The sequence below is a fragment of the Quercus robur genome, chromosome 12 (assembly GCF_932294415.1).
Source record: "Quercus robur chromosome 12, dhQueRobu3.1, whole genome shotgun sequence".
NCBI lineage: Eukaryota > Viridiplantae > Streptophyta > Magnoliopsida > Fagales > Fagaceae > Quercus > Quercus robur.
Window position 1 is genome coordinate 8,192,105 of NC_065545.1, and position 17,576 is coordinate 8,209,680.

General features: G+C 33.8%; 1 protein-coding gene across 2 annotated transcripts; it reads right to left on the bottom strand.

The window, feature by feature from the left end:
- Positions 1-7,698: 7,698 nt before the first annotated feature.
- On the bottom strand, positions 7,699-11,379 carry LOC126710474 (probable eukaryotic translation initiation factor 5-1). Of its 2 annotated transcripts, none has more exons than XM_050410946.1 (2): positions 11,217-11,379; positions 7,699-9,697 (listed from the first exon to the last, which is right to left on the bottom strand). In XM_050410946.1, the coding sequence occupies exon 2, from the start codon at positions 9,346-9,348 to the stop codon at positions 8,017-8,019; it is 1,332 nt and encodes a 443-aa protein (XP_050266903.1). In that variant the 5' UTR covers positions 9,349-9,697; positions 11,217-11,379; the 3' UTR covers positions 7,699-8,016. The 2 variants fall into 2 exon arrangements, with proteins under 2 accessions (XP_050266903.1, XP_050266904.1); XM_050410947.1 differs by having other exon boundaries at positions 7,699-9,665; positions 11,217-11,342.
- Positions 11,380-17,576: the final 6,197 nt, after the last annotated feature.

Below are 17,576 nucleotides of genomic sequence, written 5' to 3' on the forward strand. Positions count from 1 at the left end.
TGAGGGAATATTTAGATACGTGAGAACAAAAAAGGGAGTAGTAAAAACCGTTTAGAGGGTACAAACAGAAACAGAACAACAGAGTGGTGGTATACAATACTATACGGCCCTATCTGCTGACGATGATATCGAGAGATCTCATAATAATGAGGAAAACATACGCATGTCTATTATTCAAATTACTTTGATGCCCCTGTCCCATTAATAGAATCATCCTTAGTGCCACTTGGCATTAGTGACAGTCACAGTAGTGTATGGAATAAATGAGACACAAAAAAATAAAAAAATATATATTTATATATATATATATCAATGAATGATAATGAAAGCTGTGACAGAGGGAGAGAAGTCAACGAATCTGGTGGTTGAGATTTGGTGTTAATAAGAGTGGTGGTGTTGTTGTTGTTGACTGTAAAATCGTTAGAGAGAAACTCGTTTATGGGGGAATGAAAATCGGTGATTTTGAAAACCGAATGCGATAGCACATTGGCACGGACCGGATTATTCTGCTGTGCTGTCGTTATTTGTTTTGTACAGACAGGACTCTTTTTTTTCTTTTTTCTTTTATCTTTTATCTTTTTTGGAAAAAATAATAAAAAATAAAAACTTGGTTTGGTTCCGACAAGTACGGAAGTACCCAGACGGTGTGGACCAATTTTTTTTTTTTATAGAAACTGTGGACCAAGATTTTGTGCAACCCTTCTAGAAGAAATCCCAAAAAAAAAAAAAAAAATTAGCAATTTGGTAAGGGATTTGGATTAACGAGTTTAGTACAGTTAGACACAATTTAATCCTTATTTATTTTTTATTCTAGCATAATCTAAGTGTATATATGTGTGAAACTTTTTTCTCAAAACTTGAATTCCAACTCTTATCTCCTACACCTTACAAATACATATACTTGTAAAGTTATCATTGTACAAAATGTGTATGGTGATATCTTTTGATTAGATTGAATTGTGTTTGTATTATATGTACATGCGTACGTCAAAAAGTTTTTTTTGTTTGGTGTACTAAACAAAAATATTATGAAGGAAATGGGTTTTATAATTAAGCCTATAAAAATACGGGTCCTGTTAATAGATGCCTTTAGAAAATTTGTTATTTAACAATTTTTAGAAAAGTGATAATATCGTTTTAATGAAAATGTTAGACAGGGTAAAAAATAATAATAATAATAAAAATTTCCTAAAAATAGTTTATAAATCAATGTCCTACGCAGCAGCGGTCATCAAATTTTTCCCTAAAAATATTTCAACTTGATGTGATTTCAATACTTTAATGACAGTATAAATGTGCCTTAAAAATGACAATATATTACTGTTTACTTTGTAAAGGTCTATGAGTCTATCATTATTATTATTTTTTTTTTGAGAAAAATGAGTCTATCATTATGTACAACAATAAGATGATCAAAATACATATTTTTAGTTTGTCTTTCACAATTTATGTTAAACGTTAATATTTTCATATTTTTATTATGATATTCAATTTACTTCTTTATATTAACTTTTTTGTATAATTTAAATAATTAGATCTTATTGTCACATATAATATGTACACGCATGTTAAATTTTAAATAAACAAAAATGAAATCATTTTAAATTAAATAATAATATGAGACAATTATACTTTCTTGTCTTTTTTATAAGTGAATAAGGAATATATAAAACATTATCTCCCACGTTTTATTTATAGAGATGGGTTCAAGTTACACATTTTATGAACCATTGATTATTATTAGATCTAAGGGTCAAAAAATACTCATAGTAATGTCATTATTACTCCCTAGAAATTAGTGATTTAGGCATTAACTCTTATTATTAAAGAAAAAAAAAAACACAGCATTAACTGATAGAGAAAGGCTACGGCTCACCGAACTTCGTTGTCCAATTGCTCTGGTCTTTCCCGCTGCCGATATTGCTGTCCTTGGCTGCAATTTGTGGTTTTTTAATCGCAACTGATATATGTAGTGTACACACAAAAACCATACCTACGAAAGCCTAATAAATGGAAATTGTAATTCTAATGTTTTGATCTATGTATAACCAATTGGAAAACACTAAAGTGACTGAACAGTAAACACGATTAATTAAAGGGATGAATGGATCAAATCTAAGTGAAAACAAACAACAAAAATTATATAAATATATAGAGAGATTTTGGTTACTTGTTAGTGTGATTGGTGATCTTTTACAAGAGATAGAGAGGGGTTCAATTTCAAGGCTTCATGAAGAATCTTTAACAACAACAACAGGTACATATATGGAAGTCAAGAGCAATTCTAAATGGAGGAGTACAATTTATCACTGATTCCATTCAACGGTCTAGATTATGCCTATTTATTTATTAGTTATTGTAGGAAACCATGAAACAGCAGTGGAAGCCAAGGATGGTGAGATCAACGGCAGGAACAACGAGCAATTGTGGGAGCAAAAGTCCGGTGAGCTCAACCTCTCTTTGTATCACCGTTGAATCCAAATTTTTCTCTCTCCATTGGTTTGGGCGTCTAGCTTTGGCGATCTAGTTTCACATGAGCTCCGTTAGTGAGTTTAAACGGCAAAGTAACAAATGTATTGATTTGGAAAAAGAAATATGGAAGAAGAAGATGATGATATGGAAGGAAAAAAAAGAGAGTTAATGCTGTGATTTTTTTTTCTTTAATAATAATAATAAGAGTTAATACCTAAATCACTAATTTATAGGGAGTAATAATAACATTACTATGAGTGTTTTTTTACCCTTAGATCTAATAGTAATCAATGGTTCATAAAAAGGTGTAACTCTTGTGAAGTTACACCAAATGTAACTTGAACCCATCTCTTATTTATATATTTTAGGAATGACAAATTACAACTTACCTACTTGTAATTTAACCAAAATTTAAATTGTCTACCTGTCGTATGAAATTTGACACTTTACTCACCTGAAATTTAATCAAAATTTAAGTTACCTACTTGTAGTCTGAAATCTTATGATGCAAGGGCTATGTTGGATTCATTTTGATCTTGTATTTTTATGTCTTTTGTGTTTTTGGAGGAGAGAGACATAAAAATTGAGCAAAATTACATATTTAGTCATGTTTTAAATAAAAGTGGATTGCAAAACTCTAATTAAACTAATCTCAGGTGAGTAAAGTGTCAAATTTCCAATTATAAATAAGTAACTTAAATTTCAATCAAATTACAAATAGATAAGTTGTAATTTGCGCATTTAGAAATTTGGTAATTAAGTTGTAAAAAAGAAGGGTGAAATATAGGTCTCTCTAGTATTGCTCTTTTAGGAATTTGGTACCTTCAATGCCGAATTACACGGTCACATGGCAAGCCAACCGACTACCATGTAATGTAAGAATGAAATTCCATACTTAGACCATCAAACTTGGCGGTGAATTTTTTTGTGCTTTTGTTTTGTTTTTGGGCACTCTTTGCAACGCAATTTGGTCTTTTTTCTTTATCATTTTTTAAGTTTTAACTTCCAGACGTGGTTTGTCACATTTTTGCAATGCAATGCGACGCTTTATTCGTCCATGGGTGATGCTAACTTTTTTAAATTGAAATTTTTTGCGAAAGTAACCATCATTTGCTTTGCATTAATGGGCATCAGACATTATTTTTGGAATGTAATATGTTTACAATATTTTTGCATTATATTTTTGCAATGCAATGCGATACTTTTTTATCACTCAATTGGTGATGCTGACTTTTTAAAATTGAAATTTACTGTGAAAGTAACAGTGATTTGCTTTGCATTAATGGTCATTAGACATTATTTTTGGAAAGTAATATGTTTATAATATTTTTACAATAAATTATAGGTCATAAGTTATTACTGGTTTTAAAATTTAATCTAAAGTTACCATTGAAATTATTTTCTTATCTACTAATAATAATCTGTCATTTGTAATTTGTTTTGAAAATATTGTCAACATGACGTAACATTTCACGATACTTTAACCATTGTTTAAACTTTTATTTAACTAATCTATCTCACTCTCTCAACTCCTTCATTTATTAAAAAGAAATGATATGTCCACAAAATTTTCACAATATTTTTACAACAAATCTCGAGTGGCAGGTTGTTATTGATTGTTATTGTTGGGATAAAAAAGTAATCTTAGTGTTAGATTTAAATTTGAACCAACAACAACTAACCACTTATGATTTCCTTAAAAAAAAAAAAAAAAAAAAAAAAAAACCACCTATGATTTATTGTAAAAATATTGTGGATGTAGCAACTCTCAAAATGTGTGTTGATATGTATACAGTAGGAGACACTTGTTAAGTGTTATTATTTTCTATGAACTTTATATTACTACTTAAAAATTTGTGTTAATGACTTGTTAAAAACTTTAGTTTTGTTTTTTTTTACTTGTATATTTGTACTAAAATTTGGGAAAAGAAGTATCATCCCAAATAACAAATGTGCATTTCTCTACAGATTTTTAAAGGGAAATCTATCTGTTGGAATTTTCCTGAAACAACTCAAATTTAGGTCCTTCTCAAAAAAAAAAAAAAAAAAAAAAAAAAAAAAAAAAAAAAAAAACTCAAATTTAGGTTATAATATTCTCACATAATCAATCGAGGACATTAGATAACATGTAACATTAATCTTTGAACAATGTAGCAAAATCATTGTGTAGTGAGATTATAAAAATAAATCACTGTGTAGAAATTATGAAACCACAAGAACATTCATTTCTTTTTGATAATCAGGAAATATTTTATTGCCAAAAAAAGATATACAACTAGGAAGTAGGAACTGACTGCAAGAGACACTGAGCCCAGTTATTGCAAGAACATCCATTTCGATACTTAATGCGGTGATAAAATCATCAATTGCTATCATTATTCATTACATTAGCTATAAATATCACTACTTGTAGATTTGTGTTAACAACTTACTAAAAACTTCTAATTTTTACTTGTAGGAATTGCTACTACTGCACCTACAACTACTACTATAATGAATTTCCTAAAAAACTTATTATACCATGAAAATCCGGCGATTTTTTAGTACAATTTTATTCTCCGATTTTTTAATGTTGAGTTATTTTTATTTTTATTTTTTAATCAAGTAACGATACTTTCATCCAATTTTGTTATTTCATTCATGAGTTTTTAAGCCTTTTGTTTTTAAACTTTATGTAAATGTAAATGGTAAAAAAAAAAAAAAAAAATCAATTCAAGTTTCCTATTTTAGTCATTATTTATATATTAAAAAAAATTAAGTTCTATATTTTAAAAAAAATATTTGAACGATAATATTCTATTAATTTCAATCTTTGGTATACTTGCATATTAAAGTTTAAATTGAATATCATCTCAATTTCCATAGTTTATCTTTGTTTTATATATATATATATATATATATAATTGTTGAATCAATAAAGTTTGAGAAAATTTTAATCTTGTCACGAAAAGTTTCAAATTTTGAATTTGTACTCCTAACATTATTTATCATTTGGATTAAAGTCCTTCCATTAATTGGTCATGATTAGGTGTTTGTTAAGTGCTAACTAAGCTTAAAAAAATATTGTTTTTTTTTTCTTTCAAAAGTACATTATTTTAATCATTAGTTCACAATTTACACCTTAAAAGTTGGTGGCAATTTGGAATTTTATCCTTAAAGTTTCAAATTTTGGATTTATTAATTTACACAATTTTGAGTTAAAATGACACTTAACAAACACCTTACCATGACTCATAAATGAAAGGGCTTAAATCCAAATGTCACATGTAACTTTAAGGGTAAGAATCCAAATTTGGAACTTTAAAAGATAAAATGAAAACTATTTCAAACTCGAAGCGTGTAAAGTACAAATTAGTCTTTCTGATAACCATGTTTTATGTTATTTGGGCCAAGCAAATTGGAACATATGAGATTGAGATCACCTATCAAAGACTGGGTAAAGGTCATAGCTAGGTTTCGCAACATGTTTTAGGTGGACCCATTTTTGACTCCTACCAAATTTAGCATGTACCTGACAAAGTCAAACCCAAGCTCACCGGACACATTTATCAATTGGGCTCCTTTTTGAAATGGATTCAGGGCCCTTCCATCTCCAAACTTTTTGTCCACATTTTAAAGACAAAGAAGGTGTGGGGGGTAGGTTTTGGACAAGGATTTTTTTTTTTTTTTTTTTTTCCTGAATAGGTTTTGGCAGGGGCGGCTTAATGCATTTGGGGGCCTAAGGCGAAAATTGATCATCTTATTTAAATGTAAAATTACTACTAATTAATATGAACTACATAGAATTTTTTTTTTTTTTTTTGAATTTTTAAGACAAAAAAAATTTGACAAAATTTTTCATACTTGTTGATGTGGTAGATTGATAGTGGTAAGTAAAACATTGGTGTTAGTGGTAGATTTAGATGAAAACTAGTAAAAGTTTGCTAATTAAACTCTTATTATTATTCTTTTTTGTTTAGAAGTGCAACATTTACAATATTTTTTACAACAAATCCTAGATTTTAAACTGCTTTTTGTTTTTATTTGAAAATATCACTATAATTATTTTTTTGCCATCAACAATAGGCTGTAATAACTTGCTACTTAGCATTAGTTGTAAAAGTGTTGTGAAAAATATTGTGGACAACGTTGCATTTTTCTCTATTTTTTTATTTGTTTTTCATCTAATAAAAAAATTATTTTATTTATTGATTATAAATAATCCTATTGGTTAAAATTTAGGGGCCTTTTTTTTACTTGGGGCCTTAGGCGGTTGCATTTTTTGCTCCACCATAGAGCCGGCCCTGGGTTTTGGACATGTCTTGTTACTACTTACTTGTAGGTTACCAATGGCACACATTCACATTCACATTGTTGTTGAATCTGTTTAAATAACTAATAATATCATTTATAATATCTTAGGTTTAAAACTCATATTTTACACAATCCAATAAGAAATTGCTACATCATCAATACATCCTATCACACCTAATAACATCTCAATAAACTCTTAATTTGATTGGATTTGTATATGAATATTAGAATTGATTGGGTGTGATTGTATTTATTTTTAGGAAAATTATTAAGTATTCCCGGAGTATCATAAATGCGTACTCTCCCCTTTTACATGAATGGTAAGTCCCACCATGAATTTAATTAGTAGAAACCACCATTCATGTGAGAAGAGGGAGTATGCATTTATGGTATTCCGAGAGTACACAATAATTTTCCTTTATTTTTAAATATGTGATAAGATAATGTTGCATGTTGGAATTAGAGGGGTAAAATATGAGTTTTACATCATATTCTTACTGAATTTAATCTCATTTTGACTCCAAATTTGTTAAGAATGGAGTGTAAAACCCATGTTTAATAGTCTCTCATTCTTTAATAGAATATATATATATATATATATATAATTTTAATTCTGCTAGTTTTTTTCTTTTCTTTTCTCTAAGCATTAATTCTACCATTTATACAAACTATGAGAGGAGGATAGAAACATCTAATTCCCTAGTAAAATATTCTACTAGTTTATACGAACTATAAGAAGTGTCGTTGGTCCACAATTTTTAAGGGCGAGTGCATCACTGTGTGTTAGGAGCATAACTTTCATTTACCCAAGATTAAAGTCAAAGATCACAACTTTCAGAGTTTGGCGATTGCCGCGAGAGAATGAACATAAAAATTAAAATCACCATCATTTGACGCAAAGCAAAATTCACACAAAAAGATATAAAACCAAACTTAACCGAGACAACAAACACTCTATTTAACACAATACAATACAAGCTTTCGCTGTCTTGACTCTTTTTAAGTAAAATACACGGCCCGCACACAAGAAACAAAACACCAAAGAGTAAAGACGACGACGACAAGAGCGTAACATTGAGCAGCTTAAAGGCCCATAAAAGCCATCCCAATGCTAGTAAGTGTACCATAATACTGCAACCAAACCAAATTGACAACTAAACATCAAACACAAAACGAAACCACTTGAAACATTTTATTTTTATAGACTAGTGGCAAACTAAGTGAAGTGAAGTGAAGTGAAGGCATTCAGAATCACTCCTCTTCTGATTCAGACTCAGCACTCTGGAGCCAATCGATGACGGGTCTGACATTCTTCCAAATTTGAGAGGCTTTATTGCCACCACTCAAGCCCTGCTGGTACCATTCCATTATAGACGACTCCTCCAACACATCATGGTCATAAAGCGCTTTCAGAACAAGTGCTACCTCCTTAGCAGCCTCAGGACTCGCCTTAGCACAGAAAGATTCTATAGCATGCAAAAGAAACCTCTGAGATCCCTCTTCTTGAGTGGCTGCTGCAAGGTAGTTCTTCTTCTTGGTCACCTCTTTAGCAAAACCCTTTCCAAGGCCCTCAAACAGAGCTTCAAATAGGGCATCCATGACTTCTTGGGGAGTCCCAGAGAGTGAACCCAAAAAGGGTTTCAGCTTACCTGCAGAGGAACCCTTCTTCAGGTATTCCCTAATCTCATCAACAAGGCTTCCATGGGCAGTGGCAAGACCATTTCCGTTCTTGTGTCCATTGATCTCGGTCTTCACTTCATGTACTGGAGACTTCTTTGCAGACTTTTGTTTCTCTTCATCGGTAGAAAGCATGACCATTTCAGCAGTAGCAGCGCTTAACTGCTCCTGAATGCGCTGCCGAGCTGCCTCTAATGAAGTGTCTGTCTGCCACTGGACATCATCGTCATCGTCATCTGCTTGGTCATTCTCACCAGCATGGCTGTTGGCTGGGGAGTGATCCTCATCAGAGCTATTGCTTTTCTTCTTTGTTGATGCTTTGGAAGCAACATCCTTTGAACCTTTCTTCTTCACTGCCTCCTTTTTAAGCTTCTTCTGCTCCTCATCAGCAGCCTCCCCTTCCTTAAGCCGCTCCTTTTCAGCCCTCCTCATTGCCTTCTTGTCTTTTGATCCCTTCTTCTGCTCAGGTGGGTTCTTGAGAATAAAAGAAGTCAGTTTGTCCCTCATATCAACATCTGAAATAGCTCCACATGCAGCACATTTCAGGGTTATCATCTGTGCTTTAGTGATCAATATCTCAGTTTCAGGGTTGTTACAGTAGTAGCACTGAACATATTTCTTAATGAAGTTCTCAAGAAGTGCAGCAAGCTTTGCAGTCTCGTGGGAACCATTAACAAGGGAAGTTCCAGTCTTCTCATCGAATTTGGATTGGGCTCCAAGCTCACACCCAAAGTACTTTGTTGTGTAAGAAGCAGGTCTAGCCAGGGCCTTTGCAATCTCAACCATATTGACCACATTAGTCTTGATGCCATTTCCGCGACCTTCAATCTTAGTTATCATTTTTGGCATTTTATACCTGTAGAAGGCATCATCGCGGTTTGCAGCACCAATGTTTTGCAATGCCATCTTGTTACTAACAGTGTCAAACTGCAGGATTAAGTTTATCAGAAGATGCACAAGTCAGCAGCAGCAGTATTTCTTGATTCTCCTTTACCAGTAAAATTCGCAATTGGAAAAGGACGCACAAACTGGCTACCCAAACAGTGTGTGTTATAGCCCTCTGATAAGCCAAGATGCATGCAGCCAACTTTATCAGCTGTATGTCTGTTCTTTTTTCTTGATTTTGGACAGTACTCCCCAAGCAAGCCAATTGATGACAAAAAGAGAGTAGCCCGTTCAGACATAAAAGAAGCTTCAAACTTTAAACTCTCTACTTTGGTGAGCTGCAGAAATAGCAGACAAAATTGCCAACTTCCTGAGAAAATAACAAAGTTATATTGGATTCTTGAACTGATACAGAGTACGATTACAAACATAAACAAAACTCATAGCAAGCCTAAAAGATATTTCATCCAGCCCAAAACACAATTTGAATTAATCACAAGTATCAACTTGAAATTTATTTATGTCACTGTGAACTAAAAAGTCCAAATGTATAATACAATTAAGTCTATATCTCTCATTCATGCACCATTTTATTAATTCAGTTTCTCATAAATTCAATGGAGCATCAGTTCAAAGAAAATAGCAATACAAACTCATATCTGAAAATAGTAAAGCTTCCAAAAATACCAGTGGGCATACAGGTTCAAGGCCCAAAACAGATTTATGAACATAACACGCATATAACCAATGACACTGTTTAGACCAATCGAACAGTAAAACATCAATGCATTCAAAAAACCTTCTAATAAACTAAGCATCAAAACCAACCAATATATTTCCAACTACTTCATGTCAAACCCTAATCATACAGAATAGAAACAATAATCAAAGAATCAAAACAGGTTATTCGAAAATATCATGTAGCAAGAAACATAATAGAAACAATAATCATAGAATCAAAACAGGTTATTTGAAAATATCATGTGGCAAGCAATGTGAATTCAGAACCCAGTAAGTTTTTAATTATTATTATTATTATTATTTTAAAAAGACAAGTTTACAACATAGAAGTGATAGGGGGCAATGTTAGAGACACAAACTAACTGGTTTTTTTTTTTCTTAATTCCATATATGGGGAGGTGGGTCTGCATTGGAATCACTAGAAGGTGCCGATTGAGCTACAAGGCACCAATCCACATCAGTAATTGCCAAAACAAAGTTGTGAAAATCTTTATGGGCACTAAATTTATTTAAATAAAAAGTATTTTAGCATTAATTCACTCAACCCAGCCCAAATATAATTAATAATTTTTTTTAAAGATGATACAATCATGGTTTACTAACTATTAACAAGCTTTAAAAAAACAGGGGATTAAGACTTTTAAGTAATGTTTAAATTCAAATTATTCAATAATTTGATGCAATATTATTTATATGTAATACCAAGCTCAACCATGAAATAAAACAACAATGTTTGGTACTCCAAATCCAACTATCATCAACAATGTTTAGTACTCCAAATCCAACTATCATGAAATAAAACAACATTGTTTAGTACTCCAAATCCAAATTTTTAGATCCAAGTCAAGCAGAAAACAATAATCAACGATCCAGATTCAGATCAAAACCCTAAATTCAAAAAATAAATAAATTTGCACAAAGATCTACGACAAACTCCAGTAATAAAAAAAAATAATAATAAAAAACGAAGAACATTAATTAAGAAAAACGTAACAGTTATGGTCAGCTACTAGCGATTACCAATCAAATACGATGCAAAAGAAAATCAAAGCTTACAAAAAACACAAAAGGCGCAGAGAACAATCTAGATGGAAAATTAAATTCAAACTAAAAATTAAAAAAAAAAAAAAGAAGAAGAAAATTGATACCTTAAACTTTGAAGAAGAAAGAAGAAAAAGAGAGAGAGAGAGAGAGAGAGAGTAATGGAGGTTCTTGGTTTTGGTATTGGTTTGTTGTTGGGTTGGGTATGGTGTTATGTGAGAACTAAGCGAGGAGCGTTGGTTTATATATATATAGGACTAATAAAACTAACAAACCCTACACGTTTCTACGGTTCTACCAAGCTTTTTCCTCAAATCAAATAGAGTGATATCCTACACGGCTACACGTCACGCCTTAGCCTATCTCTCTGCCTTTTTTCTTTTTTAATTAATTAATTAATTTTCTCTACCGCCTTGTTGTACTCAATTTCTACGGGACAACGAGTTCCAATTAGCTATGTAAGGATGCAATTTAAGTCCTAAGGTAAAATGATCTAGGTTTAAAAAGATCAATATAATAAATTTGTAAAGAGTAAGTTCAAAAGACAGGTTCTAATGAGTTCGGTGGCAATTATAGTGGATACAAATGACAATAAAATGAAGACAAAATGATTTTATCTAAAGAAAATCGTCTTCGGCACAATCCGAGGAAGTCAGTTATTGTATATAATTCTTCAATTTGATTACAAGTACTGTTCTTATTGTTACAGTATTTCTCTCTCAATTCTCCGATCTCTCTCCCTCAGGGTCTTCTTCATATTTTATACTACCTTCCTTTTTTCATCTCTACCCTTCACGTGTAGCTCAGATTGCTGGAGTTGATCCTTATTCCATCAGTACTTTCTTTAAGTCTTTGGAGGGTAGCTGTAAGGCTAAAAATTACTGTTCAAGTATCACTTCTTCATTAATGCGGCTAGAAAATTAGTTACATAGCATTCAATGTGGTGGTAGTAACTTTCTTTTAGATATTTCATAACTTTCCTTTGTCCTATACTTTCATGATACATATCCTTATTAATAGAATTTCTTGGAACATTGCTTCTGGGTGGCAAACCACACTTTCGTACCTCGGCTTTGCTCAACCGAGGAGACATTCATCTAGGGCTATCCACGGGTCGGTCCGAGTTGGGTTTGTACCCAACTCAGAACCAACCCACCGGAATTAGGTGGAGAAAAAAGGCACCCATCTGAATAATCGGATTGGGCGGTTCAAAACATCAATGGGTGGCGGGCGGGTCGGTCGGATTCGAGACGGCGAGAAAACGGTGGAAAAAACACATATCCGACGAAAATCTCATCGAATTCGATGAGATTTTTCCAAATCCGGTCAAAATCTCATCGGATCTAAGGGAAATAGTGCCGGAATCTGGGTTTTTTCGCCGAATTCTGGAAATTTTGGCCGAAATCTGGAAATCTTTCGGTTGGTTCGGGTTTTAAGGGAGGAAAACCAAAACCCGACCCGCCGAAATTGGTTTTTGGTGATGAAGACCCGTCGCCGACCCAATAGAGTAGTCGGGTCGGCCGGTTTCGGGTCGAATCCAGTCGGTTCTTCAGGTGGGTTGGATGAATTTGGACAGCCCTACATTCATCCTTAGATCGCCTTCTCGGACTCTTATAATCAGACCTCACCTTTTCACTTATTAACACGAACTCCCATGAGAATATTTACCCGTTCTCAGACTACTTAATGTTTTCGGATTAGACCCCCGCCCCAATATATACATAGATATATACCACTGGGCTTATCACCCCTACATGCTCAATTAATAAAGTTTCTGATAGTTGAATAAAAGATCTGAAATTCACTCTGTCTATACCAAAAAACCGATTAGTGTTTTGATCTGATAATTAAAAAAAAAAACTTTTATGAGGACATTATTTTACGGTTTTGTCCACGTTTATGATATATAATTTTTTTTTAAAGGCTTCAAAGATTTAATTATTTTATTTCTTGACCAAGAAAATGATAAGAAAGTCCTAGAAATGGAAAAGTATTGCATTGTCACAATCATTACACGTCGTTTTTTCAATTTTCCTAAATACAACGGATTGGGTTTATGGCACAAATAAAAAATTATATCAATTTTTTTTTTTCGTCCGACAACAAATAAAAAGTTTGTACGGTCCTCAATAGCCAGCAAATTGATAATTTTTTTAACCAATAGCAAGTTAGCAACATGCAAGTACTATTATAATAATTCACTATACTATTTTTTAGATAAGATTGTATATGCATCTTATACTATATGGTATATATACACACACACGTTTAATTGTCGTCCTCTTTGCCAATTCTTATTTTATTCATATTTTTTCTATTTCTTTTTTTTAGGAACGCTTGGGTATTTTTATTTTATACAAGATAGAAATTAATCAAATTATACTATAACCCAATTTAAGTATATATGTATGTGAAACTCTCTCTTGATAACTTAAACCTCGACCCTTGCCCTCTCCCATACCCCACAAGCACTTATACTTATGGGAGTGACTATCGCACCAACGCTTTAGTATTAATGTAACCATCATTATAAATGTCCTCCACATGCTCAAGTAAAATACTTCTTAATTCCTAATCACACCAATTTACATCTAAATATTTAGAAAACCACCGCGCACCTTTGATGCGGTGATCACTCCACAAGTATAAAATGCTTGTAGGATGTGGGGGGTAAGGGCTAGGGTTCAAGTCTCTAGAAAGGAGTTTCACACACATATACACTTAAATTAGGCTAAAATATAAATTCTATCTTGTTTAAAAAAAAAAATCAAACTTATTCATAATAAATTCTGAAATGATTGAATATATATATTGTGGGGTCCAATAATTTATGGGTCCGGCCCACACGCTTATGGGAAGCCCACCGGTCTTAAACTGAAGGAGGCCAGGGCCCCAAGCTCGAAACTAGGAAACATAAAAATAACCCGAAGACATAGCCGAGGACGGTTTCGTCCTCGGCAGGTCCAAAACCTCATGGATAGAAATAGAATACGAGTAAGTTGGAAAGATCAGAAAATATCATGGGGAAGTTGTCTTTAATACCCTTCCCTAACATGACACTGCCCCTAACAGGGCCGGGATTTTAGGCTTTATGGATCATCTCCAGCAATTTTTGGGATTAGACTGATGGGACAGATAGCTGTCCTAGAAAGATCGACCCTACACGTGGACGAAGGACAACAAACGTAGACTAGTATAAAAGAGAATGTTATGTGACCAAAGGAAGGGGCTCCCATCTAGCTTCTAGAGAAAGACTTGATGAAAGAGAATGCCTGGACAATATATGCCGGACACCACATAAAAACCCTCCGACGGGTAACCGGGGACAGCACCATCGTTCCTCGGACATGATCCGAGGAGCCAAATCCTCCTAGATACAAGATTGAAGGGCCTGAATATCCAGCCCAAAGCTCTTTCTCATATCGGTTCATCTATAGTCTGGCCCGAAATGTCACCCTGTGATCCAACGCTGGCATTTCAAGCCCACTCTCTACAAATATTATTGTGAGGGACTTTCCGTGTGCGAGCCCAACACTGATGTTGGGCCGTTAAAGATTTTGTGTCCTTACATATATATATATATTTTTTTTCATATTAGGGATGTGTGATGTGACCACCCTCTTATTGGTTTTCATCTCAATTCACAATTAATATTACTTTTTCATTTACCAATAATCGCTCACGACATCAACAATTTGTAAAACTTTTTGTAGAATAGTTTTTACCTCTAGTATTATTCTATTGTTAATCTATTTATTGTATTATATCGGTATTTAATTGGTAAATTACTAAATCCCCTTTTAAAATTATCTCTCTTCTAAAAGCAAAATCTTCAACTTTTGAAGGACATTGATTATGATTAAAGTAATTTAAAAGAACATCATGCTTCACAAATCTTTTAATTTTAATATATAATTAATTTTTAAAATTAATCTGTCGTGTTTTAGGTATAAGTGAATTATGAGGGGGCTATCACCCATTAATTAATACATATTTTAAGAGAAAAAGGTGAAGCATGATGTTCTTTTAAATTTTAAAATTAATTATATATTAAAATTAATTATATATTAAAATTAAAAGATTTGTGAAGCATGATGTTCTTTTAAATTACTTTAATCATAATCAATGTCCTTCAAAAGTTGAAGATTTTGCTTTTAGAAGAGAGATAATTTTAAAAGGGGATTTAGTAATTTACCAATTAAATACCGATATAATACAATAAATAGATTAACAATAGAATAATACTAGAGGTAAAAACTATTCTACAAAAAGTTTTACAAATTGTTGATGTCGTGAGCGATTATTGGTAAATGAAAAAGTAATATTAATTGTGAATTGAGATGAAAACCAATAAGAGGGTGGTCACATCACACATCCCTAATATGAAAAAAAATATTAAAATTAAAAGAAGGGTGTTGAGCATCGAAGCGGTTGGAAGAACCCTCAAGCCGCTGTGGAAAACACGAAACGGCTTTGAAATCCGAGATGTGGGAAATCACGTATTGCTCTTTGTGTTTGACAATGAGGAGGAGGCTGAAAGGGTTTTAGCTGCTGAACCGTGGACTTATGATAAACATCTAATTATTCTCTCTCGCTATGATGGGTCCTGCTCTGTCCAGAAAATTAGATTTCATACAGTTAAATTCTGGGTTCAACTTCACGGTCTGCCAGTGAACAAACTTAATGAGAGGACAGCCTATGGGATAGGGAGAAGTATTGGGGAAGTTTCAAGAGCCTCACAGTCCGATGAGATGATTGGTGGGAATTTCTTAAGAATCAGGGTAGGCATTAATGTTTCGAGACCCCTGAGCAGAGGACGTAAAGTTCTTATGGGTAATGGAAAAGAAATATGGGTGAAATTCAAGTATGAGAAGATGCCAAATTTTTGTTATTGGTGTGGGATGGTGTCCCACGATGCAAAGGAGTGTAAAGTATGGCTATCAAGCAAGGGATCGCTGTCTCTAGATCAACAGGAATACGGTCCATGGCTTCGAGCCGATCCTTTTTCAGTGGGGAGGAAATCTTTTATGTTTGTACCGGGCACAGGGGGTGATTTTGGTGGGGAAGATACTACTGTGAGGTCCGGACGTGAAACTGAAGAGAGGATACAAGGGGCGGCGCCGTCGCAAGAAGCTGGCACAAACAGGGTTGACATCGCATCTTCTGAAGGTAACCAAAATTCAGTTAGCCCGGGTATCACGGCTACTTTCACTCAAACCTTCCATGCAGGTAAAATCCTTGAATGCCCCGAATCTCTTCCTATTGTGGTGCCTTCAAATGCGCATACTGATATGGCTAATTTTGAAGCTCAAATTCAGGATATAGATATGGAAATAAATAAATTTGATAAGCATGGTACCTGTACAGCTAACCCGGGTTTTATGGAGGAGTTGTCTCCTAGTTTGTCTAATTTTTCTGTCCAGGAACATGCACGTGACAAGTCCTCTTCTTTATTCCATAATGATGCAAATGATTCCATTGATGAGCCACGTGACTCTGAGGGTAGCCAATTATGTTTGAGAACCTGGAAACGTTTGGCACGTTTCAAACAAAATTCTGAAGTATGCATGCATGCACCAACCTTAGGGAAACGGCCTATACTCCTGGAAGGGGACGATGACACTGAACAAGCTTGTAAGAAGATGCAGATGTCTAATGAAGAACACAATTTATTGGCGGAGACTGCTGAGCAGTCCCGCCAGGACCAATGAGTTTCCTAGCATGGAACTGTCGTGGGCTTGGGAACCCATGCACAGTTCGAGAGCTTGGTGAATTAATCCGGGCAAAAGATCCCTCTGTCGTGTTCCTAGCCGAGACATGGGCAGATGAAGCAAGGCTAAAAGAAATCAAAAGAAACTTAAATTTTGAAAACTTGCATTTTGTGGAAAGAATAAATAGAGGCGGCGGTTTGGCTCTGTTGTGGAAGGATTCTGTGGATTTACATGTTGAAATGTCATCAAAAAATTACATTGATGCAGTTGTGAATAAAGGGAAAGATGAAGCTTGGAGAATTACTGGTTTTTATGGTGAGCCAATGACACACAGAAGAATGGAGTCTTGGAACCTACTTCGAGAACTCAATGCTCGAATGCGACTTCCTTGGCTATGTTTTGGTGACTTCAATGAAATAACCCGGCAATCTGAGAAATTGGGGGGCAGTGTTAGAAGTCAAGCACAGATGCAAATGTTCAGGGATGCTATTGATGAATGTGGTTTTATGGATCTCGGATTTACTGGTTCTCAATTTACTTGGAAGAAGCACTTCAATGATGGTCATTCGGTATGGGAGCGGTTAGATAGGGGGATGGCTAATAGTGAGTGGTTGTTGAGATTTGCTGGGACCATTGTCCATCACTTACCATCTTTCTATTCGGATCATTGTCCAATCTGGATTGTGCCAAAAACATTGATCTCTTCGAGTACATCCAAACCTTTTCGGTTCGAAGAAATGTGGCTAACAGAGAAAG

Coding starts and splice junctions, on each gene's coding strand:
- LOC126710474 (XM_050410946.1), bottom strand. CDS start 9,348: ATGGCATTGCAAAACATTGGTGCTGCAAACCGCGATGATGCCTTCTAC.